General features: G+C 42.2%; 1 protein-coding gene across 2 annotated transcripts in view; it reads right to left on the bottom strand.

Moving 5' to 3' along the window:
* The window catches only part of LOC126262902 (monocarboxylate transporter 1-like), a 96,940-nt gene that overhangs the window by 51,555 nt on the left and 18,289 nt on the right, over positions 1–27,096 (bottom strand). The window contains exons 2-4 of one of the 2 annotated variants that reach the window (XM_049959802.1): positions 24,134–24,231; positions 13,685–13,811; positions 4,537–4,680 (exon numbers count right to left, since the gene is read on the bottom strand). In XM_049959802.1, coding sequence (XP_049815759.1) covers positions 4,537–4,680; positions 13,685–13,811; positions 24,134–24,223 — 361 coding nt within the window. In that variant the 5' untranslated portion in view covers positions 24,224–24,231. The remainder of the gene's footprint in view (positions 1–4,536; positions 4,681–13,684; positions 13,812–24,133; positions 24,232–27,096) is intronic. The other variant, XM_049959803.1, reaches the window with a different exon arrangement.

Here is a 27,096-nt window from a genome sequence, read left to right as displayed (position 1 = left end):
AGGGCAGGTGCTCGAGTGTGTCACGTTTGAGTCACACAGATGAGGCTGGGCTCTCAGATCGACTGGTATCTTGTTTCGAATTAAGACCAGCACAGAATTTGGCGTGCCATTCCACGGTGGTTGTTTCGTACACACATGCTGTCCCATGCACGTTTTTCATTTTATGATGGATGTCTGCCAGAGTATGTCCTTCGGCAGCCAAGAAAAGAATAGCAGCAAGTTAGTCCTGTTTGGACACATTTGGTGATAATGTTGCCATTGTTAATATTTCCACATCTACCACACAGACATGAGAAAGACTTGAATGCCATATTAGCCTACATGTCAGCGCTTGTGTATGTGCATCAGAGTTGCGCTATGTTGCATATACGCTCCAGCAATCCAGTAAATGGAAACTTTTTGATCACCTCCTATGTATGTATGGGATGTTAGAGGTATAAGAGCAGGTACTTCTTTTGGGGACTGAGGACAATCTAGTGAAGGACGTTGCATCATTATTTAGTTCATTTTCAGACTAATAATTATACTATTATGAGCGGTATGCTTTTAGGTTGCTTAGTACTTCTAAGTACGCGTTGCACAAGCAAGCCATTAATGTCTATTTTCTGCGTGGCAGCAGGTCAGGTATTCTAGTGACAGGCATAGTGCTCTTTGTGGCACAGTTATGAACATTCAGAAAACATCAAGTAGTAAATTATGTTACGTGTTTGTAGGAAGACTGTTGATTACCAAGAAAAAGCAACTAAAACACAGAAGTGGGTACATATTAAGACATCAGTGATCAAAATATCTATACCTATACGCCCAACACCTTGTATATAAAAGAGGACCTAGGAAAAAATTCCCTGATATAAGACAAACATGCTGGTACAAACTTTATATCGCAACCAGGCAATAACAGTGACATAAGGCAAAAATACAGTACTTGAGAAAACTCGAATTAAAGAATTAATTCCATAAAACTTATATTGAAATAATGTAAGCTTCCCTTAAATTTCATGTAAGTATTGGTGGCAGTAAATGGCTTTATATTTTTCGTACATATTGGGGGAATTACCACAATTTTTTCAGTGACATAAACTAAAGATGCTGTTTTTCTACTTGTGTCACTTTTTTCCCAGGATGCGATATGTTAAAGAAAGACACTCAAGAGAAGATCGATGAGTATCACTGAAACGTACAAAAGAACAGCATGCCACGAACAGTTTTAGGCATGTGAAATGAATGCATTGTCTTGCAGCAATAATTGGTTTCTTGGTTTTATGTTACTCTGTCGTGCTCAAGAGACCTGTAGGTAATCAAAGTAACATAAATAGAAAGCAAGAAGACGAGCACGCACGTTTGACATGGAGACCTAAAACTGACTTGCAGACCTAAAGTTACAACAACCTACGTGAAAACCAAAAGCCAACATGTGACTAGAAGTAACTTTATCGTGCAGATAAGGTTGATTTTAAGACGTCGACACATCACATAACGCTGGCGATAGATAACAAACAAAATAGCTAAATATTGCGAAACAATGTGAATGCTGCAAAGTTCCATTAAATACAAATGAAGTGCTATTGTGTCGCGATCCGTCATTCTATTGTACGACTACATTGACGACCTCCTTTGGCATTAACTCAGTTTCTCCGACTGTTCAAATGGACTTCTGGCTCGGTACCAAATCATTAACACACTGAAACTTCCAGACAGATTAAAACTCTATTCCGGACGTGGATTCGAAGTTGGGATCTTCGCCTTTCGCGGGCAAGTGTTCACCGACTGAGCAATCCCAGTACAACACACGACCAACTCTCACGGATTTACTTTTACCACTATCTCTTACCTTCCAAACTCACTTTGACTGAACGCTATTTCTCAAACACTGTCTCTGAAAGTCATTCAGTGCGGGAAAAAAATTGTCGACATCGCTATCAATTTGGCAGCATGTAATTTCAACGATAGACTAACAGACATTACGGAATAATGGACGTACTCAAATCTGAGCTCTGACCAGCCTGTTACAACTTGTACGAGAAAGAGGACGAAAATGTATCGAGCGACCGGAGCAGCATATGACAGAAGCTGCCAAAGCGGCGCGTAGGACCACCATGGTCATGAAGAAGATGGACGAGGACCTCCTTTGGGTTCTGGAAGGATAACTCTACAGTCCAGGGGTCGCTGACTGTTAACTCAGCTACCAAAAATCTAGCCCAAAAGTTTAAATGCGTTTTTCTTGAGAACAGATTTTTCAAATTAGGGGGAAGCATAGCTTCGGAACGGTGTATACAATTTTGATCGGTATTTGATGCTGGCATTTTAAATTGAATTCTCTATCAGCGTACGTAGCCGTTTTGTGATGTCTTCGTAAGTCTGTTTTCGGTGCAAACTTTTGTCTCGATTTTGTGGATGAATAAATTGAGATTTGTTTCAACACGCCACAGTTTTGTTAGAATTTCATATTTTTCAATTATCCTACGTGTGCTCAAGCAAAATATATTGAAAATGGCCCACAAAAATTATTTTGTTACGCGTCCAAAGGGGGGGGGGGGAGGGGGGCATTGGGAATTCCAGCCAAGGACCAATATTCCGGCTGCAAGGGGATCTTCCACCTTATGGTGTCGTCACTGTGAGCATCGGGTGTGGACACAAAAATGGTCTTTTTAATTAAGCACAAAAGTACAAGGAATAAAAATATATTCTCAGATTTGGCATTACCTTTTATTTTACTTGAAAAAGATTAAGAAAGTCAGCTATTTTTCACGCGTTGAAAGAAGGCTACGCTATTAGCCAACCAGGTTTAATCTGTGATGGAGGTAATCGATAAAAATAAAAAAGTGAATGTAACAGTTACTGCTTGTTATTGTTATCATAATGCACATTGAGCTTCGAAAGCTGAAAATCGGAACACTGATGTCAGTCACAGATCCTCAAACCACTATCAGTAAAGCGATAGCAAAAATTAAATAGTGCCGAAGACATGTAGCTTAGACCAGCAACGATAGGAAAACTGCAACTTGGCTTTGAGAGTTATCATTCACCTTGTGTATCAAAAGCAGGTCGGGTGTATGTATGCGGACGACCAAAATATGGGGATCGCAATGTAATGATGAGGTCGAAATACAGCAAGAATTGTTTGGAGACATAGTTGCCCATGGATCTTCAGTTATGGCACTCACGTAATGGCATCCACAGACACAATACGTCGGTATTTAAGTTCAGTTTGATTGTACTGGATGTCGGTAGCCCATTACTACATCCCATGTAGTCAGACGCCCAATGAGCAAACGAAATCTAACAAAAATAATATTATTTCTGTTAAAGTCTACGTGTCGTATCATACGCTGCGTAAGGTGCTTCTCTGGATCAGTGTGGTCTTCCAAGCACATGGTATCAGGCCTCACACTACTAACATGCGGGCATAGTTAAACACCATCCATGGCCTGTCCGTCACAGAATGTATCATCACCGATGACCAACAGTTTCTTTTTAGAGCATAGTGCCCACTGCACTTATTTATAGCCGTCTTTAAGCAAACAGAATACAAGATACAAAGGAATTAAAGACATTAGCTACCAAGGGGCATTGGCTTATGCCAACGGGACAAGTTGAAAATTTGTACCAGACTGGGATTCCAGCCCGCTCTCAGTCGCCACAGTCACACGGAATACCCCAGCATGCCTCCCGTCACACCTAAATTCTCAACTTATCTACATACTAATGATGTAGTGCCACAGGCCATCAGCTGAATTACTCAAAGCATCTCGGCAATTCCCATAAGTGTTCGAGCTTGTTTGCATCTACACTCAATGTGTCATTAGCCATATTCGCCTGAATTATGTATGTGGCTTCTTTTCTTATGGCCATCTCTTAAGTAACAGATACCATTTTGATCAAATCATGGCCGACTGGCAGCTAATGTCGTTAATTCTTTTGTGTCTTGATTCGTAGATGCTGAAGGATCAAAATGATGACCGTCCTTTTGGAAATGACAGAAAGAATAGACGCCACATGTATAATTAATGCGAAGATGGCCTATGATACCTTCAGTGCAGATGCACACCAAGCTCTAACTCTTATGGGAATTGATGGGATCCTATGAGTCTGAAAGAACAGACACCTCGTGTAGAAACAGAATACTCCACTGACTCACGAATTACACAAAATTTCTCTTAATAATGTGTCCAGCGAATGAATTCGAAATGTAGTCGGTGGACTAAAATGAAAGACCAAAATACGTCCAACACGCTAAGTACTTTGTTCGTACTGGTTTTAGTCTGATACACATGAAACTGCCTTAAGCAAAATGAAAACGATTTCAGCTCATTCCATTCCAAATGGAGCGCTAATAGTTACTTCAGGATTGACGACGGACACATTACGAAATTAGACGAGATTAACAAAAGAGTGACACGGCAAAAATACAATAAAGAAAAGAGGAAAATAATAAGGAAAGGTAAGATGGCAAGGAAACATTAATGGACAGAGGTAACTGCGAGGAATGAAAATAATCGCAGAAGTTTTGACAAAGTAAGTAAATGGCTCACTAACCCAAGAGGATGCTGTAGGTGATAATGAACTGGATGAAAGAATTGGCGATGCTGGTGAGAACGAGCCCCGCCACTACAAGACAGCCTCCGCTTAAAGCCACTTGGCGTATACTGAATGTCTTCAGCAGTGGCCCCGTGACAATGCCTGGAAAAGATGTACATAGTTGCATTTAGGAATTTATACGTAAGAAGCATACATTATTTGTCGTTAAGCGATCACAGGCATCAATTATGATGGAACCGTCAAAAATTGTAATTAATTTTCAAAGTAGTTTTGCTGGCAATGTTTGTTTCATATATTTTCTGGGCTCAAACACAGAGATGCACAGGAGCGTCTTTATCATCATGGCATTATTCGGGATCAGCGGCCGGAGCGCGGACATAGAGACGGGCCCCGTCTGTTTGCACTACAGGAAGCTAAGACGTCAAGCGCCTTTACTGTCAACTGAATACAACCTTGCTGTTACTTGGAGTTCGTGTGGGCTTGTATCCCGACTTTTGCAGTCGACATTCGTGATTTATGGTTTTGGTTTCGTTACGTCTCTCAAATTACTCCTTTTGTTTACGGGTCACCGACAAAAGCGGAATACTCGTGCGCGATTGCCGTATAACTGCAATCTCCATTTGTTTTCTTTAATCATTGTTTTACTTTGCCTGATCGGCTTATGACCTTCAAGTCCTCAGTCACTTTTATTCAAGAGCTATACAAGTCTAAAACTATTCTATTTTTTATTTCATCCAAATCGTTGGTGAAAGTCGGCGCCTTTAAAAATAATTTTTTTTCTTATAAAACAACTTTTAATTCTGCTGTTACCGATTTTCTTTTACTTAATTCTACTACTTCGCGTTTCGGGAGGTTTCCCATTCTCAAATGCATGTTTTCATGTATTGTAGTATTTATGAAGGAATTGTTGATTTGCATTGTTATTCCGTTACCTTTACTGTAACGTATAAACATGCTCAGTTTTGTAATTAATGGTGCAATAGTTAGTGGCAAAGTTGCGACTTTCATTTTCCTTCTAATCTTCTCATGCAGAAACTCACACATGTCAGAAATAACTCACACAATTTACAGAGCAGAGTGTGCGCTACGAAACATAAAAGCAGTATAAAAAATAGGCACAAAGACGTTGTCTTGTTCATTTTTAGGCCTCCATTTTTGTACAGACGCAATTTTACAAGTAATATCGGTTATAAACTGATTTTTCGGTTGTAGTAAAATACTTATTATCTCGTTTTATTTCAAAGCATCTTCAGGGGTCATTGTAACAATCTGGTTTTCTTACAAACCTGTTTCTTAAGATCGTAAACAACTCTCATATTTAGTAATAGTGATGTAAAATCACAGAAAACTAAATAGTTGTAGAGACCGCTGAAGATTCTTCGAAATAAAACGAAATACCTTTGGTCTGAATAAGACTTCTATTACAGTCAAAAAAGAGAGTATATAAACTAATTACTTGCGATCACAAAAATATTTTATTTGTAGTCATCAGATGATGCCACAGATCAATCACAGAGTATGTATATTATTCTTTAGGGCAGACTTTATTTTTCGTATCTGAATTATTATTTTCATTTGTATTCGTTACAGATTACTTACCAAATACACCCTCTGTATTACAGAATGGTATACAAACTTGTTGACGATCTGTAGCATAATTTATGTTTGACTATGTGTGAAATATCTTTGTGGCATGTACGTTTCGGTTTTTCAACTTGTGCTGTACGCAGAAAACGCTCTCGTCTACTCAAAAAGTAGTCACTCTGATTTTCTTTGGTGATGCTTGAGTTTCAAACTTCTTTCACCTTATAGGAAACATATCACGAGAACCCCTGGAAAATTCTTTGCTTCTAGACAACAAAGATACTCCTGCATGTTATCCCATTTCCACAAATCGGATAAAACAAGTCTTTATGTGCACAGAATGCCTTCGGCTGGTATCCACCTATCTCTATGTTCACTCGATCGCCCCATACAATCCTAATCCAAATTTGCCATCACCTCCTACATGACAAAGCGAAAAATCTTGTGCATCGAGCTAATGGACTGTGACATCTGTAACATTATGTGATTGCCTTATCATTTTAAATCATTCACTAATCGAGCAGTCGCTCGGCAACAGCTATTGTTAGCACATAATGTTGTGAGAATGTAAAAGGTGAACGACCTGTGACGTAACTTGCTTATTATCGAAGCGCCGTCAGAGATGCAGTGAGTTATTGACTTTGAAAAACGCGGCGCGAAAAACGGACAGAAGAAGAACACTTTTACACTTTTTTTTATGTACGAGATATTATCGATGAACAGTTACTTATTTTTCTCTTGTCTCTTGTAACTTGTGTCGGACGCGCATGTCTTGCCGCCGTATTATTATCGTTAAAAATAATATTATTTTAGTGTAAAGTAAAACTGCAATGCTGAAAGTTCAGTACTGCATAGCAGCAGATTTATTGTGCGACGTGTATGTGAAAACGTGAAAGGAACTATTTTCATTACGAGAAGTTCCAGTCAAAACGGCATCCATGTTAAATCCTTCATTGCAGTGTAAGTTCATCTATTAATTGCCATAAATTCAGAGTTAAATGGAACTGGTGTATGGACTATTTATTTATTATAGAATCTATGTCTCACTCCTTTATGAAGTTATTTAATTTTCTTTATGTTTCTGCCAAATAGAGAGTTCACAGTCACGAATTCTTTCGTCGAGATCGGACGGAAGTTGCATGCGGCGAAATATTTTCTCCGCGCCATATTCTACTGGTAAATGCATGATCAACTATGGTCCCTTAGGAAATTCATGTTGAGCTATCATAAATAATTATATTTTGGGTAGGCTTACTCTCCTCTGCAATGCAACGTCCGACTGATCAGACGATCCAACAAGAAACAGCCGCACACGGTCGGCGTTCGCAAAAATATTTCCACCGCCGATTATTGTTGTGTCTAGACCATACAGCCTAGACACAATGCTGTAGCCGATAGGGCACGCAAGGCTAACGCAGACGGGCGTGAAGTCTGGAACATGAGAACTTATAAATGAATAAGAAGAAAAGTACGTAGATGCTTGTTACTTAACTTTTAATTAGTCCTTGGAATACATCTCTCTTGAATATTAGTAAGCTATAGGCACTGATACAAATGGCGCCTTGCTAGGTGGTCGCCAGTTAACTTAGCAGAGGGCTATTCTACTGTCTATCTCTCGGCAAATGAGAGCAAGGCTTAGCACGTCCAATCGCTAGCTATGTTGTCCGTACAACTGGGACGAGGTCTCCTCAGTCTCTCGAGACCTGCCTTGTGGTGGCGCTAGGTTTGCGATCCCACAGTGGCGACACGCGGGTCCGACATGTACTACAGGACCGCGGCCGATTTAAGTTACCACCTAGCAAGTGTGGTGTCTAGCGGTGACACCACATTCCTCCCCCGCAAATCGGCGAACGGTCGTGAGATAAGGCTTCCGCCCGCCGTCGGGAGGACCGCATGTTGACGTATGCGATGAGGTGGGGAGCCTAACAACAGGCGAGGCTGTGCCACCCGCACCCGGCCATTCGGTCCGAGGGGAGCTAGGAAACGCCTGAAAACCTAGTCCAGGGTGCACGTCAACATGCGGTGTATGCGCACGTAATGAGACAGGAGGGGCCGAAGGGTCGACCTCCATTGCGTCGGGGAATCCGACGCGCGATGACGACATCTGGTCCGGAGCGGGCAAGAGGTCCATGGTGGAGGACGGCTGGTCACGGGAAGCGAGCGGCGGCGCGTGACCCTGGGAGTCGCCGGGCGGTTGCAGCGAAGCGTCCACTGCGGGCGGCGCCGGCGGCGGCTGCGGCGGCGGCGCGACGCCATGAGGCAAAAGGGAAGGCAGCGTCGGTAACACCTGGGGATGAGACGAGCCAGTAGATGGGTCCCCAGGGCGCTGACCTGACGGCACCGTCGCTGAAAGCAGACGGGGAGCGGCAGAACCCAGGCGACGACAGAGGCGCAGCTGATTGAGATGCCGACGCACCTCACCAGAGGCCCCCAAAATCAAATACATCGCGCGGCCGAGGCAGCGAAGAATGCGCCCTGCGAGCCAACGCCGTGAACCGCGATAGGTGCGATAATAGACAACGTCGCCAGGAGCAAAAGCAGGAGTCTGCCGCTGCACAGGAACCTGATGTGGCGGATGCAGCAAAGACATCAAGGTGCGATGAGAACGACCATGGAGCAATTCAGCCGGCGAGCGACCATCGCGGGGCTGAGAGCGATACGAAGACAAAAAGAGCAACAATGCGTCCTCCTGAGAATGCGACTCTTTCAACTTCAACATCTGTGACTTGAAAGTCCGGACCAATCGTTCCGCGGCACCGTTTGACTGAGGCGAAAACGGCGCGGATGTCAGATGTTGAATACCATTGGCCTTGCAGAATGACTGAAATTCAGCGGACATGAATTGTGGGCCATTGTCGGAAACAATAGTCCGCGGAAGACCTTCAATGCAAAAGATAGCAGACAAGGCTTGGATTGTGGCAGAAGACGTCGTGGAAGACATCCAGACAACAAAAGGAAAATTACTGAAAGCATCGACCACAACCAACCATCGAGCATTCCAAAATGGACCAGCAAAATCGATGTGCAAGCGTTGCCAAGGGGAAGTGGCTTTCGGCCAGGCAAAGAATTGCCGCGGCGGTGCGGATTGCTGTTCGGCACACGCCACGCAAGAGGAGCACATATTCGTAATCGCAGCATCGATTCCGAACCAAGTACAGTGCTGACGAGCAAGTTGTTTCGTACGCACTATACCCCAATGTCCTTGGTGAAGAAGCTTTAAGACAGAGGACTGTAACGAACGTGGGACCACGACTCTGGACTGATCATTATCGGAACGCAACAACAAAACACCACGTCGGACAAAAAGTCTCTCCTAGTGAGCAAAAAAACGACGAACCAAAGGATCCTCGATCCGTGACTTGGACAAGGGCCATTGCGTAGCAACAAAATGCAAAACAGTAGCAAGGACAGGGTCAGCAGCTGTGGCTGTAGCTACACGACGAAAATCAATCGGAAACGATTCGACCACGTCATCGGTTTCCGAATCAATGAACATGCAAGCAAGTTCGGAAGAATCGAATGCTTTATCCTCAGCAACAGGCAAACGGGACAACGCATCAGCGTTTCCGTGCTTAGCAGTGGACCGATACAAGATATCGTAGCGGTACTGCGAGAGAAAAAGTGACCAGCGAATGAATTTCTGCGCTATACGTGGAGGTACAGGCTTGGTCGGATGAAAAAGCGATGTCAAAGGTTTGTGGTCCGTGATGATTGTAAAGTGACGACCATACAAGAAATCATGAAACTTTGTAACACCAAACACGAGAGCTAAAGCTTCTTTCTCTATCTGGGAATAATTTCTTTGCGCAGATGAGAGCAATTTGGACGCAAAGGCAATAGGGCGATCATGCGAGCCATCCTTGTGCGCAAGCACAGCACCAATCCCGAAATCCGATGCATCCACCATCAACAAAAGGGGTTTCTGGGGATCACGTATTTGAAAGTAACGCCGATTTCAACTGGCGAAAGGCGCGTTCGCATTCCGTCGTCCAGACGAACGGAACACCTTTACGGCGTAAGCGATGAAGCGGAGCTGAAATGGAAGAAGCATTGCGCACAAACTTTGCATAATAATTAATTTTACCCAGCACACTCTGTAGTTGTTTAACATCCCGTGGCGAAGGCAACTCCTGTATGGCACGGAGGTGCTCTGGACTCGGATGTATACCTTGGGCATTTATGACATGCCCCAGGTAGGGTAAGTCCCGAGCAAAAAACACACATTTGTCCGTCCTCAAGCGAAGACCATTCTGACGCAAGACCTGAAATAATGTTCGGAGATTTTGCAAATGTTCGGCTTCTGTCTTTCCTGAGATCACAATATCGTCCAGATAGTTCGCAGCAGTAGGGACCGACGCACAAACAGTTTGTAAATATTGCTGAAACAAAGCAGGGGCGGATGCACACCCGAACGGTAGTCTTTTGAAGCGACACAAGCCAAGATGCGTGTTAACCACTAAGACGCTCTGGGATTCTGCGTCCACAGGTATTTGCAAGTACGCATCTGCTAGGTCCAATTTTGAAAAATATTTTCCCGGGCACAGTTTGTCAAAAAGATCTTCCGGGCGGGGCAAAGGAAAAGTGGCAGTCACAAGTTGTGGATTCACTGTTGCCTTGAAGTCCACACAAAGTCTCAGTTTACCGGAAGGTTTTGGCAAAATTACTAATGGTGAGGCCCAGAGAGAAGCCTGCACACGTTCAATTACACCTTGAGATTCTAAATCGTGTAATGTTCTTGCGACCTCATCACGCAATGCGTGGGGAACAGTGCGCGCTCTGAAAAATTTCGGTTGTGCGTTGTCTTGCAGTTCCAAATGCGCTTCATAGTCCTGAGCGCAACCAAGGCCCGGTGCAAAAATGTCTGCAAATTCGTCACAAAGACTAGAAACACTGGCGGAAGGCACAGTCTGATTCACTGATAAGACCTGATTTACTATAGACAAATTAAACAATTGAAACAAATCTAAACCAAACAAGTTCACTGCAGTAGAAGAACGAAGAACGTAAAATGATACAAGTTTTGTCTGTCCCTTGTATGTTGCAAGGAGGCTGCACTGTCCTAACACAGGTATATGCTGTCCTGAGTAACTATGTAACTTAACGTTTGCGGCACGCAATGGCGGTTTGCCCAGTCGTTTGTACGTGTCGTGATTGAGCAATGAAACTGCAGCTCCGGTATCGAGCTGGAATGGTATCACTGTGCCTTCAAAGTCTAAGTCTACAAAAAGTTTATTGTCCTGCTGACGACAAGAGCGACTGTCACGTGCAATTTGAACTGATACAGGTACAGAAGCACTTGCGACTTTACGGGATTTTCGGCGACGTCGACGCACTCTGTTTGTGGGACTAACACAGTCACTGTTAGCTAAAGTGTCACTGGACGGGTGGGAATGAACTACATGAATGTCCATGGGCGAAGGTCCACGAGCCTGATTATCCTGGGTTCGATTCCGGCGCGAAGCAAAGGGCCTGGAATTATTGTGATTGTCTGATCTAAGCTTTTTCTGGCAAACACTTTGAACATGTCCTTTCTTTTGACAGTAAAAGCAAATAGCGTGGCGTGACGGGCAATTTTCACGCGAATGTCTAGCTGCACACCGCGGGCATGATTTCACTACAGTTGCTTGCTTACGCGGCGCACGTGTTTGCAAGGTAGGCTGCCGCTGCTGTGACGGGCGCGAGGGCCGCGTAGCGTCCCGTGCAGCGGGCCCGGCGGGCCGGTTAATGTGACACACTGCTGGCGAAGTTTCAAATGAGTCCTGAGCAGAGTCAAGTGTGTCTTGCCTATCCAATATGTCTATCACTTGTTGAAGGGAGGGATTTACTAGTTTCAAAATCTGTTCCCGTATGCGAACATCAGAAACGTTCTGTGCAATGGCATCACGCACCATAGTATCTGAATAAGGGAGGCCACATTCACATTCAAACGCACACTCCCTAGTAAGTCCTTGCAATGTCGCAACCCACTCCCTATTAGTCTGACCGGCCGTACGTTTTGTACGAAAGAACGTATACCGTTTTGCAACAACATTTACTGTTTCTTTGAAATAGGCATCTAACGCCGACAAAATTTCTTCGTAGGACAGAGTTGCTACGTCGCGCCGGGGAAACAACTTCACTATCACACGGTAGGTGCACACACCGACACAAGAAAGCAAAAACGGCTGCCGCTCATTACCTTGAATTCCGTAGGCTGCTAGATGGAAGGCAAATTGTCGGGACCACGCAGTCCACGACTCTTGAGCTGCGTCAAAGCTACGAAACGGAGGTGCAACAGCGTTGTGTGGCAGCGGTAGCGAAGAAGCGGCGGCTGCCGCATCGGTTTGCAGCGCACGTTGACCCTGGACGAGCTGTCCAAGGGCTTCCAATAACGCCTGCGTCTGCTGATTCTGCAAGCGAAAAAATTCGGACAGTACATCCGGAGATTGTGGCGAAGGCATGACACAAACGAATTAATACAAACTCTTTTTCTCGTCGCCAATAATGTTGTGTCTAGACCATACAGCCTAGACACAATGCTGTAGCCGATAGGGCACGCAAGGCTAACGCAGACGGGCGTGAAGTCTGGAACATGAGAACTTATAAATGAATAAGAAGAAAAGTACGTAGATGCTTGTTACTTAACTTTTAATTAGTCCTTGGAATACATCTCTCTTGAATATTAGTAAGCTATAGGCACTGATACAAATGGCGCCTTGCTAGGTGGTCGCCAGTTAACTTAGCAGAGGGCTATTCTACTGTCTATCTCTCGGCAAATGAGAGCAAGGCTTAGCACGTCCAATCGCTAGCTATGTTGTCCGTACAACTGGGACGAGGTCTCCTCAGTCTCTCGAGACCTGCCTTGTGGTGGCGCTAGGTTTGCGATCCCACAGTGGCGACACGCGGGTCCGACATGTACTACAGGACCGCGGCCGATTTAAGTTACCACCTAGCAAGTGTGGTGTCTAGCGGTGACACCACAATTATAGCTATATGTTACAGCACAAAAGTAAACATATTGTTATAATTAGCGACTACGAATGGGGACATTGATAACTGTATGTTTATGTATACACATTACGTAAATATATCGTTATACATCCCTGCCACCACAAATAAACTTACACACTTGCTGACTGTTCCTTGTTAGTGGGTCGCAGCTGACAGTCTTCCACTGCACTACACACCTTTAGTTCTAGAATACCCTATTAGAAATCATCTTCTGTGAACATTTTCTTTTAATTGAATCATTACAAATTTTATGATGTTGGACAGTCTCCAGACATTCTTTGCCAACATCTCCGTGATAGCGCATTGATTTTATGTAATCCAAAAATTGACCAGCAAGGGTTAAAAATCGTTCTGAGAGACTTGTATGAAGAAATTCACTTTAATTAAAGCTGAATTCTGAACAGCATAGATTTGTTAATATATATCTCATTGTAGCTTCTTGTATTTTGTAACCAAATATCGCTTGTAGTATGTATACTCTGCAGACTCAGTTTCCAAAGTGGAAGAGTTTTCCAAAATAATTTCAATTGGTAAGACCTGCAGCAGAGCTTGAAGCTTGTAAGACACTCACCAGAGAACTCCATGACAGCCATCATAGAGTTCAAGATGACGGCAGCACTGGTCGTGTTCAGGCCCAGCGACAGCAGCTTGTCTCCAAACAGCAGGCTGAATGTGGATACGTGGGACTGGCCCGTCATCTGGCGTGTGACACAGAAAACAAGGTGGTGCTCACAATGACGATGACCTCATGACGATGGTGAGACTGATAAGAGTAGCCAGGCAAGGAATAACAAAATGAAAACTGCACGTGTAACAACTTGACTGGGACACAATGACCACTTGCCGCGGAGTTTACAGTCGCTTTTTGATTGTATCAGTGCTATGGCATTATGATAATTCAAACATAACTTACGACTTACTTTGCAGCAATATAAGTAAAATAAAAATTAATTACTACTTTCTAATAATTTTATTTATATCCCGTTCCTTCAAATTTTATACCTCACTACCTATTCTGTTTCATAATTGTTTAGTTGAAAGTATACAAATACACGGTTACAAACAGTGGTAACTACACGGTTCTCAAAAGTACTGCCTTGAATAATCAAGAGTATTAACACACAAAAGAATTGCTAAACGCGTTACGGGCAATTTGCTTTTCGGTTATGGAAGATTAGGCGATGGACTCCACGTTCGCCTTCAGCAAGCTACTGTACGGTGAGAGGCGAATGGCATGCACTGTGTAGCGTATCAGAGTGATCCTCCCAGCCCCCTCCTCTTTCCTGTTGTATTCGTGGATGATGCTTGGCAAAAATGAAAAACGTTACGTATAAATCCGGATGGTATTGATTTAAACGGTAATGATCAAGAAGAAGTAACGTATTTCCCGTTTTCGAACATGGTTTGTCGGAATTTTGTAAACTACTCTGCGATACGTAAGACCATTCGTGTAGCACTTCCCGCTTACAGTATGCTAACTAGTATGAGAGAAACTCACAGCTCCTTTTCGAATATTTTCTGTCTCTTCCGTGCATACAATTTGGAAAGTGTTACAGAAAGTCGAACAACATTTAAGAATTGACTGAACGATGGTTATGAAAGCGATCTATTTCGTGTTTGAATTATTCTATATTATGATTCTTCCAATAAAAATGGATGCAGTACCGACAAACATTTAAGTGGACGTTCCACCTTAAACTGTTACTAGATACTTGAAGATTATGAATGAGTCCAATAACTAATCAACGATCGCATAGTCAAACGACATACAGATTTTTTTTATCCTATGAAGAATATGACTGGGTTCAATAACTGATCAATGATCGCCTAGTCAAACGAGATACAGATTTTTTTTTTACCTATGTGCTTTGTGTAATTGCAGCGAAAACTTTCTGGAAGTCAAGAAGCTTACCAGGATTAGCTCTCCTATCTTGCAGTTCTCGTAAATGTATGTGGCTTCTGAGAACAGAGAATATATGACCACATGATTCTGAAGTATTTTAGATCCAAATTTAAGTATAGCAGTGAGAAAAAATGAGCACTGAATCAAAGAGATGGGAGCTAATGGATGTTGTTGTTGTTGTGGTCTTCAGTCTAGAGACTGGTTTGATGCAGCTTTCCATGCTACTCTATCCCGTGCAAGCTTCTTCATCTCCGAGTAACTACTGCAACCCACACACTTCTCAATCTGTTTAGTGTATTCATTTCTTGGTCTCCCTCTACGATTTTTACCCTCCACGCCTGCCTCCAATACTAAATTGGTGATCCCTTGATGCCTCAGAACGTGTCCTACCTACTGGTCACTTCTTCTAGTCAAATTGTCCGACAAATTCCGTTTCTTCCCAATTCTATTCAGTACCTCTTCATTAGTTACGTGATCTACCCATCTAATCTTCAGTATGATACTGTAGCATCACATTTGGAAAGCTTCCACTCTCTTCTTCTCTAAACTACGAAGGTTGGAACTTTAATAGTGGCAAGTATTTCTTTACAGCTCGTACAAAACAGATACTTGTTTCAAAGTTTTAGTGACCTCCAAAGTAGTCACCAGCATTGTGTACAACATGTTGCCAGCAATGTGGAAGTCGTAGGATACTCTTAGCAGTGTCAATTGTGCTGACAGTTCGATCGGCGATGTCTACTGCCCGATGAATTTGGGGCAGTTCTGAAGCGAATTCAGTGAAGTGTTTCCTTCAGTTTACAAATCAACTTGAACTCACGAGGGCTTAAGTCAGGGGAGTGCAGTAGGTGGTATAACAATTAGCAGCCCCACCAGTCAAAGAAATCAGTAACAGCTTGCACTGTACGTGTTTGAGGATTGTCCTGCAAAATGATGGTGAGGTCCTGCAGAAAGTATCATCACTTCTGTCTCTGAGCTGGGCGTAGGTTGTGGTCCAAAAAATGACCATCATAGAGACAGAAGTGATAAAACTTTCTGCACTACCAGACCATCATTCTGCAGGACAATTCTCAAGCACGTACAGTGCAAGCTATTACTGATTTGTTTGACTGATTGGGCTGCTAATTGCTATACCACCTACCGCACTCCCCTGACATAAGCCCCCGTGAGTTCAACTCAATTTATAAACTGAAGGAACCACTTAACGGCATTCGCTTCAGAACTGCTACAAATTTGCCGGGCAATAGACCGCGCCGTTCGAACTGTAAACACAAGAGTATTCTACGACTTCCACATCGCTGGCAACGGGTTATACACAATGCTGGTGACTACTCTGAAGGTCAGTAAAACTTTGAAACACTTATATGTTTTGTAAGAGCTGTAAACAAGTAGTTGCCGCTATTAAAGTTCCACCCCTCGTATTTATCGTCATTGTTTCACTTCCATACATGGCTACACTCCATATAAATACTTTCAGAAACTTCCTGACACTTAAATCTATACTCAGTGTTAACTGATTTCCCTTCTTCAGAAACGCTTTCCTCGACATTGTCAGTCTACATTTCATATCCTATCTACTTCGACCACCATCAGTTATTTTGCTTCTCAAATAACAAAACTCATCAAACACTTTAAGTGTCTCATTTTCTAACCTAAGTCCCTCAGCTTCACCTGATTTAATTCGACTACATTTCATTATCCTCGTTTTGCTTTTGTTGATGTTCATCTTATATCCTCTTTTCAAGGTACGGTCCTTCCCATTAAACCTTCCAAGTCCTTTAGTGTCTCTACCAGAATTACAATGATGTCGGAAAATCTCAAAGTTTTTATTTCTTCTCCCTGGATTAGAATTCGTACTCCAAAGTTTTCTTTTGTTTCCTTTACTGCTTGCTCAATATACAGATTGAATAACGCTGGGGATAGGCTCCAACCCTGTCTCGCTCTCTTCCCAATCACTTTTTTCCTTTCATACCCCTCGGCTCTTATAACTGTCGTCTGTTATCAGTACAAATTGCCAAATGTCTTTCGCTCCCTGTATTGGATACCTGTCACCTTCAGAATTTCAAAGACAGTATTCCAGCCAACATTGTCAAAAGCTTTCTCTAAGTCTACAAATGCTAGAAACGTAGATTTGCCTTTCCTTAATCTTTCTTCTAAGGTGAGTCGTAAGGTCAGTATTGCCTCACGTGTTACAATTCTACGAATTATAAACTGATATTCCCCAAGCTCGGCTTCTACCAATTTTTCCATTCGTCTGTAAAGATTTCGTGTTAGTATTTTGCAGCCGTGACTTATTAATCTGATAATTCGGTAATTCTGCCACCTTTTAACACCAGCTTAATTTGGTACTGGAATTACTACATCCTCTTGAAGTCTGAGAGTATTTCGGTCTCACACATCTTGCTCACCAGATGGTAGAGCTTTGTCCTGGCTAGCTCTCCCCAGGCTAACAGTAGTTCTAATGGAACGTTGTCTGCTCCCGGGCCCTTGTTTCGACTTAGGTCTTTCAGAGCTCTATCAAATACTTCACGCAGTATCATATCACGCATTTCATCCTCATCTACGTCCTCATTCATTTCCATAATATTGCCCTCAAGTACATCGCCCTTGTATCGCCCTCTACGTACTCCTTCCACCTTTCTGCTTTCCCTTCTTTGCTTAGAATTGGTTTTCCATGTGAGATCTTGATATTCGTGCAGATGGTTCTCTTGTGTCCAAAGGTCTGTCTAATTTTTCTGTGGGCAGTATCTATCTCACCCCTAGTGATATATGCTTCTACATCCTGACATTTGTCCTCAAGCCATCCCTGCTTAGCCATTTTGCACTTCCTGTCGATCTCATTTTTGAAACGATTCTATTCCTTTTCGCCTGCTTCATTTACTGCATTTTTATATTTTCTCCTTCCATCAATTAAATTCAGTATCTCTTCTGTTACCCAAGCATTTCTCCTAGCCTTCGTATTTTTACCTATTGATCCTCTGCTGCCTTCACTATTTCATCTCTCAAAGCTATCCATTCTTCCCCCGTTCTTGTCAATCGTTCCCTAATGCTCCCTCTGAACTCTCTACAATCTCTGGTTCTTTCAGTTTATTCAGGTCCAATATCCTTAAATTCCCACCTTTTTGCAGTTTATTCACTTTTAATCTACAGTTCATTACCAATAAACTGTGGTGACAGTCCACATCTGCCCCTGGAAATGTCTTACAACTTAAAAACTGGTTCCTAAATCTCTCTCTTACCATTATATAATCTATCTGAAACCTTCCAGTTTATCCAGGCCTCTTCCACGTATAAAACCTTCTTTCATGATTCTGAAACCAAGCGTCAGCTACGATTAAGTTATGCTTTGGGCAAATTCTACCAGGCGGCTTCTTCTTTCATTCCTTACCTCAATTCCTTATTCACCTGCTACTTGTCCTTCTCTTCCTTTTCCTACTATCGAATTGCTGTCCCGACGACTTTTAAATTTTTGTCTCCTTTCATTATCTGAATAATTTGTTTCATCGCAACATACATTTCTTCAATATCTTCATCATCTGCCGAGCTATTTGGCATATAAACTTTTACTACTATGGTAGGTGTGGGCTTCGTGTCTGTCTTGGCTACACTGAAGCGTTCACTGTGCTTTTCTTAGTAGGTTACCTGGGCTCCTATTTTATGTTCATTATTAAACCTACTCCCCCATTACCCCTATTTGATTTCGTATTTATAACTCTGTATTCACCTGACCGGAAGTCTTGTTCCTCCTGCCACCTAATTCCCACTATATCTAACTTTAACCTATCCATTTCCCTTTTTAAATTCTCTAACCTACCTGCCCAATTAAGGGATCTGAAATTCCACGATCCGATCCGTAGAAGGCTAGTTTTCTTTCTCCTGATAACGTCACCCTACTGAGTGGTCCCCGCCCGGAGATCCAAGTGGGGGATTATTTTACCTCTGGAACAATGTTCCCTAGAGAACGCCATCATCATTTAACCATTCAGTGAAATTGCATGCTCTCGGGAAATATTATGGTTGTAGTTTCCCCTTGCTTTCAGCCATTCGCAGTACCAGCACAGCAAGGCCGTTTAAGTTTATGGTACAAGGCGGGATCAGTCAATCATCCTGGCTGTTGCCCCTGCAACTACTGAAAGGCTGCTGCTCCTCTTCAGGATCCACACGTTTGTTTGGCCTCTCAACAGATACCTCTCCGTTGTGGTTGCACCTACGATACTGCTATCTGTATCACTGAGGCACGCAAGCCCTCCCACCAACGGCAAAGTCCATGGTTCAAGGGGAGAAGATATGGATATATGTGAACAATTTTGCAGATCAACTTTCAAAGCGAAAGTGTGAGGTGTTTGGCTGACAGGCGACAGAAAATACTGGAAAGGAGAATGAAAAACATGAAGAACACACAGCAAGAAACAAACTTAATGGGGCCTAAGATCATTCATTGCACCAGACAACCCACAATTACAACGAAGTGGTACTGCTAGAAGAAACACGAGGACATTGTGGCACTGCAGTGAAGTCGAACACCAAACGTGAACATGGGGTAGTAACAGTGGACGGAATGTAGGCTTCTCTGATAGGGTGGTTACAGAAACGGATTACGAAGATGCCACCAAATCCAGATGAACACCTACTTCCGGGAACAGTAAGACCGAGGATCCATCATCCTATAGCTCTGGTGCACAATGGTAATAGAAGTTTATTACCTTGACAAATCTGCCCCCGGTAGCTGAATGGTCAGCGCGACAGAATGTCAATCCTACGGGCCCGGGTTCGATTCCCGGCTGGGTCGGAGATTTTCTCCGCTCAGGGACTGGGTGTTGTGTTGTCCTGATCATCATCATTTCATCCCCACTGACGCGCAAGTCGCCGACGTGGCGTCAGCTCGAAAGACTTGCACGCGGCAAACGGTCTACCCGACGGGAGGCACTAGTCACACGATAAAAATAAATAAATAAATAAATAAAAATCTTGACAAATGTTGAATATGTATATAAATAGTCTCGAACAGTTGTATAGCTGAGGATGCTCTGGCAACAGCGTGCATAGCTGCCAGATTGCCGTTCTTGTTGCATACTCCTGATTTCGTCAGTGACATCATCGAAGACTCAGAGAATAGTGCGAAATTCAAAATAGCTGAATTCTGCTGCACGATTCACTCCACTGCTACGGTGTCACTGTCGAAGTAGGTGAGTTGTCCTAAATATAGATTGATAAGAAATGAAAAAATCCAGAGATGGTTCATTATTATGCTGCTGTGAATTTCAAGGATAGTTTGTATGACGTCATAATCCAAGACGGCGATCCGAGATGGCGGACCAGGGGATGTTACCACAGGCTCTGTGATGTCGTAATTCAAGAAAGCTATCCACGGTGATGACCTGAGAATATTAGCCCAGCCAGCATAGTTATCAGATTTCCCTGGTGGTATGTCATTAGTGTCCGATGGCGGGCAGGGTGGCTACTGGCCAGCCAGCATGGTTGTCAGATTTCATATGTTCTAAGGTAGAACCTTGTCGTGACAGGAAATTAAAAAAGGAAAAATCATTTTCTCCACTCCTATGACGTTAAATTGAATTGTCTTAAAGCACTGTTACCACTGCTGGTACAGCACCGGAAAGTTTATGTCTTTTGTTATAAATATTTCAGCATACAACCATTAATATTATGAAAATAATCTATAGCAACATGTTTTCGGAGTCAGGTTTCCATCATACGGCTTTCTAAGTTAATCCTACTTAAAATGCACTTCACAAAGCCCTCACGATCAAAATGTAAAAACAATAAAAATTAGATTTTGTCCATACTGAATGAGAGGACGTGGTTGTGAATGTCAATGTTAAAAAACATATCGGCTCAGCCACTTGTTTATAGTGTAAAACACTAAGATTGACGCGTTTCGGAAGTCAAGCTTCTATCATCAGAATAATAAAAAGTAAAAGAAACTGTTAAAACTCGCTACAATGGAACATGCACCAGGCACAATAAAACTGATAATAAAATTAAAACATCTACATCTACATCTACATTTATACTCCGCAAGCCACCCAACGGTGTGTGGCGGACGGCACTTTACGTGCCACTGTCATTACCTCCCTTTCCTGTTCCGGTCGCGTATGGTTCGCGGGAAGAACGACTGTCTGAAAGCCTCCGTGCGCGCTCTAATCTCTCTAATTTTACATTCGTGATCTCCTCGGGAGGTATAAGTAGGGGGAAGCAATATATTCGATACCTCATCCAGAAACGTACCCTCTCGAAACCTGGCGAGCAAGCTACACCGCGATGCAGAGCGCCTCTCTTGCAGAGTCTGCCACTTGAGTGTATTAAACATCTCCGTAACGCTATCACGGTTACCAAATAACCCTGTGACGAAACGCGCCGCTCTTCTTTGGATCTTCTCTATCTCCTCCATCAACCCGATCTGGTACGGATCCCACACTGATGAGCAATACTCAAGTATAGGTCGAACGAGTGGTTTGTAAGCCACCTCCTTTGTTGATGGACTACATTTTCTAAGCACTCTCCCAATGAATCTCAACCTGGTACCCGCCTTACCAACAATTAATTTTATATGATCATTCCACTTCAAATCGTTCCGCACGCATACTCCCAGATATTTTACATCGTGGCTACTTCCCTTGTTGCAGGCGTGTCTTCCTAGGTGCATCTCCACATAGTCGTCAAAATATAAAAAACTCTAAAATGGTGTAGCCTATGGTGTTCAACAACTTGTTTATAGTGTAAAACACTAAGATTGACGCTTTTCGGAAGTCAAGCTTCCATCATCAGAATAATAAAAACTAAAAGAACCTGTTAAAACTCGCTAAAATGGAACATGCACCAGGCACAATAAAACTGATAATAAAATTAAAACATCGTGGCTACTTCCCTTGTTGAACACCATAGGCGACACCATTTTACAGTTTTTTATATTTTGACAACTATGTGGAGGTCCACCTTGGAAGACACGGCTGCAACAAGGGAAGTAGCAACGATGTTTTAATTTTATTAGCAATTTTATTGTGCCTGGTGCATGTTCCATATTGCGAGTTTTAACAGGTTCTTTTATTTTTTGTTATTCTGATGATGGAATCTTGACTTCCAAAACGCATTAATTTTAGTGTTTTACACTATAAACAAGTGGTTGAGCCGATATGTTTCTTAACATTAATAAAAATTAGGTCCCACTAGATTGTCTTAATCCTCTTTCGCATGTTGCCCCACGTCCTCCAAAGCGCTGCTTCCATAAGGCGGTACACACCGGTCTCATTAGCTAACTGTCCGTGTACCACTAGTTCATAAACATACGTACTTGTGAAAATGAGTGGAATTTGAGAAGCTGGTGCGAACAAAGTTTTTTCTGCATCCGGGAAATTAGGCTGAAGTAACTTTCAGATATGATATATCAAATGCAAATATCTTCCGTTCTAAGAAATTTCTGGACATTATTGACGAAAGTAAACTAAGGCCAGCTAACTGCATAAATCCACAGCTTATGGAATGAGCTTAAGGCATAAGCAATGCTTTTTATTTCTTCCGATATGAAATCTGACCAGGTGTCAACTGTTGTGTCGCATGTTAGTGCAACTGGTATATGGAATCAGCTTAAGGTATTTCACGAAAGGCGATATGCAGTAAGTACAATTACATTGAAACAATAGTTGTTTATTTATAAAATGTTGTCTATGACACTCTAGCCGAGTATACCAGCAAACCTGAAGGATTAGCACAGTCTTTTGCAGACGCTGATGAGCCAATGGAGGTACATATAATGCAGAATTTTTCAGTGGAGTTCCGGCGGAATGTGGTTCGATTGTTACGGCTTGCGACTAGTACGTCGAAAGCAGATCAACGTGGAGAGTTTAACAGCATGGTTACTGGAGGAAGGGCATCGCTTGTCGTAGACTGAAGAAACGGCAAGAGAATGCGCTGCCGAAAATGGTAAAAAGTCAGTATTCTCAAAGTAATTTATTCAAATGTTCTGCAAACAGGGGAATACTGTTTGCTATTACTGTCAGAAAAAGGTCATTATAAGACTAAGAGCGGCGGAAGACTATTTAAATTCTCACGACAGAAACACGAAAATAAACATAAAGCTGCAAATGGAAAAATTTCAAACACTTTTGCTACTAACTTTAATCTTGTTTACCCTGCTTATAGTGCTGCATCAAAACGAATGACTGTAACTACACTAACTATGAATATTGCTAACGTACTTTGACTACAATTCAATCTGTCAAGGAGAACTGCAACTCTAATCATTTAAATACCTGTCGATGGTAAGTACGTGTACGAAGTTAAATGGCATCAGACCATATATTCCTCGTGAGTTTTTTTGTGAGATGTACTCGTTTCTTGGAAACGTATTCTCCTCGCCTTTTCTCAATACATGTATGTATCTTGGTCTATATGGTTTTCAGCGTTTCTGTAAGTTGCTTGGGGATTCATTTTCTGTCAGCGATATCTAATAGGTTGTTCCGTAGTGTTCTGCCAAACCATTTGACGTCTTTCGCTGATACAATGTATGTGCTGATAAACTTAAAAGTAGCGCCGGAAATCGTACAAATACAATGGAAAACGAACGTAAGTGGCTCAAAATGACACAATTAAGAATATTGGAACACACGAATGTTCCACTACACCACAACAGCACGGAATGAGGAAGCAGATTTTGGCCCATATCCCAGTGGACTGCCTAACGGAATGATAAAGGCTGGGTACCTATACAGTGGACTGTCTAATGGAATGCTAGAGGCAGCATCGTAACAAGTTCTCCAAAAACAGTTACCTGATTATAATGGTTAACACATCCATGCTAATGTCTTGTTCCTGAATTCACCCATAGTAGGATACATCACCTAGCGATGTACACAGAACTTTCAGTGTGGTATGTGTGGGATATTTGTGTATGTGTGTATATATGTATGTATGTATGTATGTGTGTGTGTGTGTGTGTGTGTGTGTGTGTGTGCGTGCGTGCGTTTGTGTGTGTGTATTTTGCTATCAGTGGACATAGAGATCTCTTACACAGTACTTTTTGCACTCCCCGTCATGCAGTCTTAAAGTAAATCTCGTTACCTTAAAAGATCTTCGACAGATGCGGCACACTGTCTTTCAACTTACGTTGCCGATCGCGGCCGCTAACACTATTATCCAGCCCCACCCTCCGTCGGGTGGGACTAGTTCGTAGTCCACAGTCCCTGCTCCCTTCATCACTGCATCTGAAAAATAGAACATAAATAATTACGTGAAATTAAATGTTTCCCTGAGACATTTAAGTATCTTTTTATTGTCTACGATAATGATCGAAACAGACTAAATGAATTAAAATTTGTGCTGCGGCCGGGACTTGCTTGCTAGGCAGAAATGCTAAACATAACACCACCATCCGTGCACCACTTGTTCTTAAACACACGTAATAGTGAAAAATGAGTGAAATTTTAGGAGCTGACACGAACGAAGTCTTTTCTGCATCCTGAAATTCGGCTGAACTAACTTTCAGTTATGATATATCAAGCGGAAATTTGAAGTTTGTGTTGGGGAGCGCTCTCAGCTTCAGTAGTTCGTGCAGCAATGTTCACGATCGTACTGCGGTGGTGTAATGGTTAGCATTTTTGCCTAGCAAGCAAAAAGATCCAGGTTCGAGTCCATGCTGCAGCACAAATTTTAATTCATTTCGTCTCCTTCGATCATTAATTACGTGAAAATGTACTTTGCCTCCAAGTCTGTGTTTTTGAAATATTAGTTGTATTTATCTTTATTTATAACCCGCTAATCATTACGAAATGTGCTCGGGTATCCGAAGTGGTTAAGGCGTGCACTAGCGACAAGCTTGAAATTTGGATTCGATTCCCCGTCCGACAGATATTTTCATTTGTTCTACAGCTGATGCGAAACCATAAACGTAGTTTTCGACTTTATCGTTGATATTACTTATACTCTGGAACCAACTGCAGATAAGAAGTACAAGAACTGTCTAACTGTACGTTCTCTTGATGTCTCTTCTCTTAGTTGTGTACGGAAGTGTTGCCGACGTAAATGATGGAAACCAACTGACTGTTCGCAATTGTACTGTCTCTCTCTCTCCATTTGGGATAGTAGCTAGTTAGGTAAGGTGCTGTAGAAAGTTGGATGAGGGTCTAATAGCTGCCAGAGAATGGGTAACACGCTCTAGGTGTTCCGATGATCAGATTTTTGATTTAAAGATTTTTTTGAAAAGCGTCGTGGAAGAGTATAGGGAAAGGCGTTGAGCGGTGTCATTACGATGTTCACTAGTTGGACTGTTCTTATTTCTTTTTCTGATAAAATCAGTTCTGTAGTGGTTTATTGTGTACGCTTAGTCATTCAAAAGGGTCTTCTCTTCTGCTTTGGTTTTTCGTATACGATAATTTTCCTGCAAATTGAAATTTTTTTTTATGATTTGCCGGCCGCGGTGGTCTCGCGGTTCTAGGCGCGCAGTCAGGAACCGTGCGACTGCTACGGTCGCAGGTTCGAATCCTGCCTCGGGCATGGATGTGTGTGATGTCCTTAGGTTAGTTAGGTTTAAGTAGTTCTAAGTTCTAGGGGACTGATGACCACAGCAGTTGAGTCCAATAGTGCTCAGAGCCATTTGAACCATTTTTTTGTGATGATTTCATGCCATCTTCTCTAGACGTAGGCTTGTGACTATGTTCTCTGAGTTGCTGTGAAAATGTGGAGCGGTCAGTCATATACTAGCAGGCTCACGTGTGTTCTTTGTATCTGGTATAGGATGTATCAGTTTCTCCAACATAACTGCCATCACAAGCGTTATATTTTAATTGATATATGTTATAACTACTTTCTGTTATAAGTTTAGTTCCTTTGTTGGTTTTGATGTGTGGTTTTGGACAGAACTGTCTGTTGTGTATGCTGCATTTTTGCAGTGTCTTTTGAAAATGTTCAAGACTTTATTTGTGTTTGTGTGTCATTGTGTACCGCTTGTATCTACTTTTGTATTTCCTGCAAATTCCAACCGAAAAACGAATAACTGTAAATAATAATTAAGTTTTCTAATTTGCAAATATCGCTTCCAGAATCCGAACTATATTTCCCAGATTAAAAGATACCTTAATGTGAAAGAAGAAATTCACTTGGTGCAAGTACATTGCAAGTACATTGCAGCATTTATAAAATGAATGTTTATATGCTTCCTGCGGATGATGGCTACACAAAGCAACTTATCAAATTTAAGTATTTATCTGTGTAATACTGGGAAGTGATCAGAAGAAATGATTTCAGAGTAGATTTAAAAGTGCTTAGCAGTTGAGGACAACCATTAGAGTGAGCTAAGAACGTAAACAAATAGTTTATTTGGTTCGAAAATTTTGTATAAGCCAAAAAGAGCTTTTTAAACTGAATTTTGTATTGAATCTGAAACTAAATGTTTGTAATGAACATCTGTTGTCAGTTTTGAGTTATGGATGTGAGGCATGGAGTTTTCATACGTAATTCATAAAAAATTATACATTGGGACAGTTGGATGTTGACAAACACTAGGAGCGACAGGGAAACTAACAGTTGCTTCAGGGAACACACAGAGATGGACGATGTTATTTTGAATTCAGCAAAAATAATGTGGCTGTGCTTGGGATATGTAACCAAGAAAATTGATGGTACGTTGTGTACAAAACTTCTTTGCTGATTCCAAGAGCTGAGAAAAGGAGAAAAGAGTGTAGTGGAAGGTGGGTAACTGACATTCTAAAGTACGCAGGGAAAACATGAATGTGTAGAACACAGTAAATAGAGGTGATGTGTGTAGTGGACCCATTATCCAACAGCAAATGTGAAATGGCTGCTGATCGTAATCATAGAATTGAGAGTATACGGGAGGGAAAGCACAGGGCGGCTCCTTCATTTGTATGAAGCCAAGCGTTGCACTTGGCGCCATATTAAAATGAAAGCTGCTTACCGCTATGCCTCGGAAAGGCCATTCTTACGAAAAACAACTAATGTAATCGACTAAATGAAAACTTTTGAGAAAGAAAATGCTAGTGAAACGAACTGTGATAAATTTTTAGTCAATACTTATCGAATCAGATATCAGATTAATTACTGTTCACCTGTCC

The sequence above is a fragment of the Schistocerca nitens genome, chromosome 6, assembly GCF_023898315.1.
Source record: "Schistocerca nitens isolate TAMUIC-IGC-003100 chromosome 6, iqSchNite1.1, whole genome shotgun sequence".
In the NCBI taxonomy this organism is placed as follows: Eukaryota; Metazoa; Arthropoda; class Insecta; order Orthoptera; family Acrididae; genus Schistocerca; species Schistocerca nitens.
Note: the sequence above shows the minus strand (reverse complement) of the source record. Positions and strands in the feature narration are given on the sequence as shown.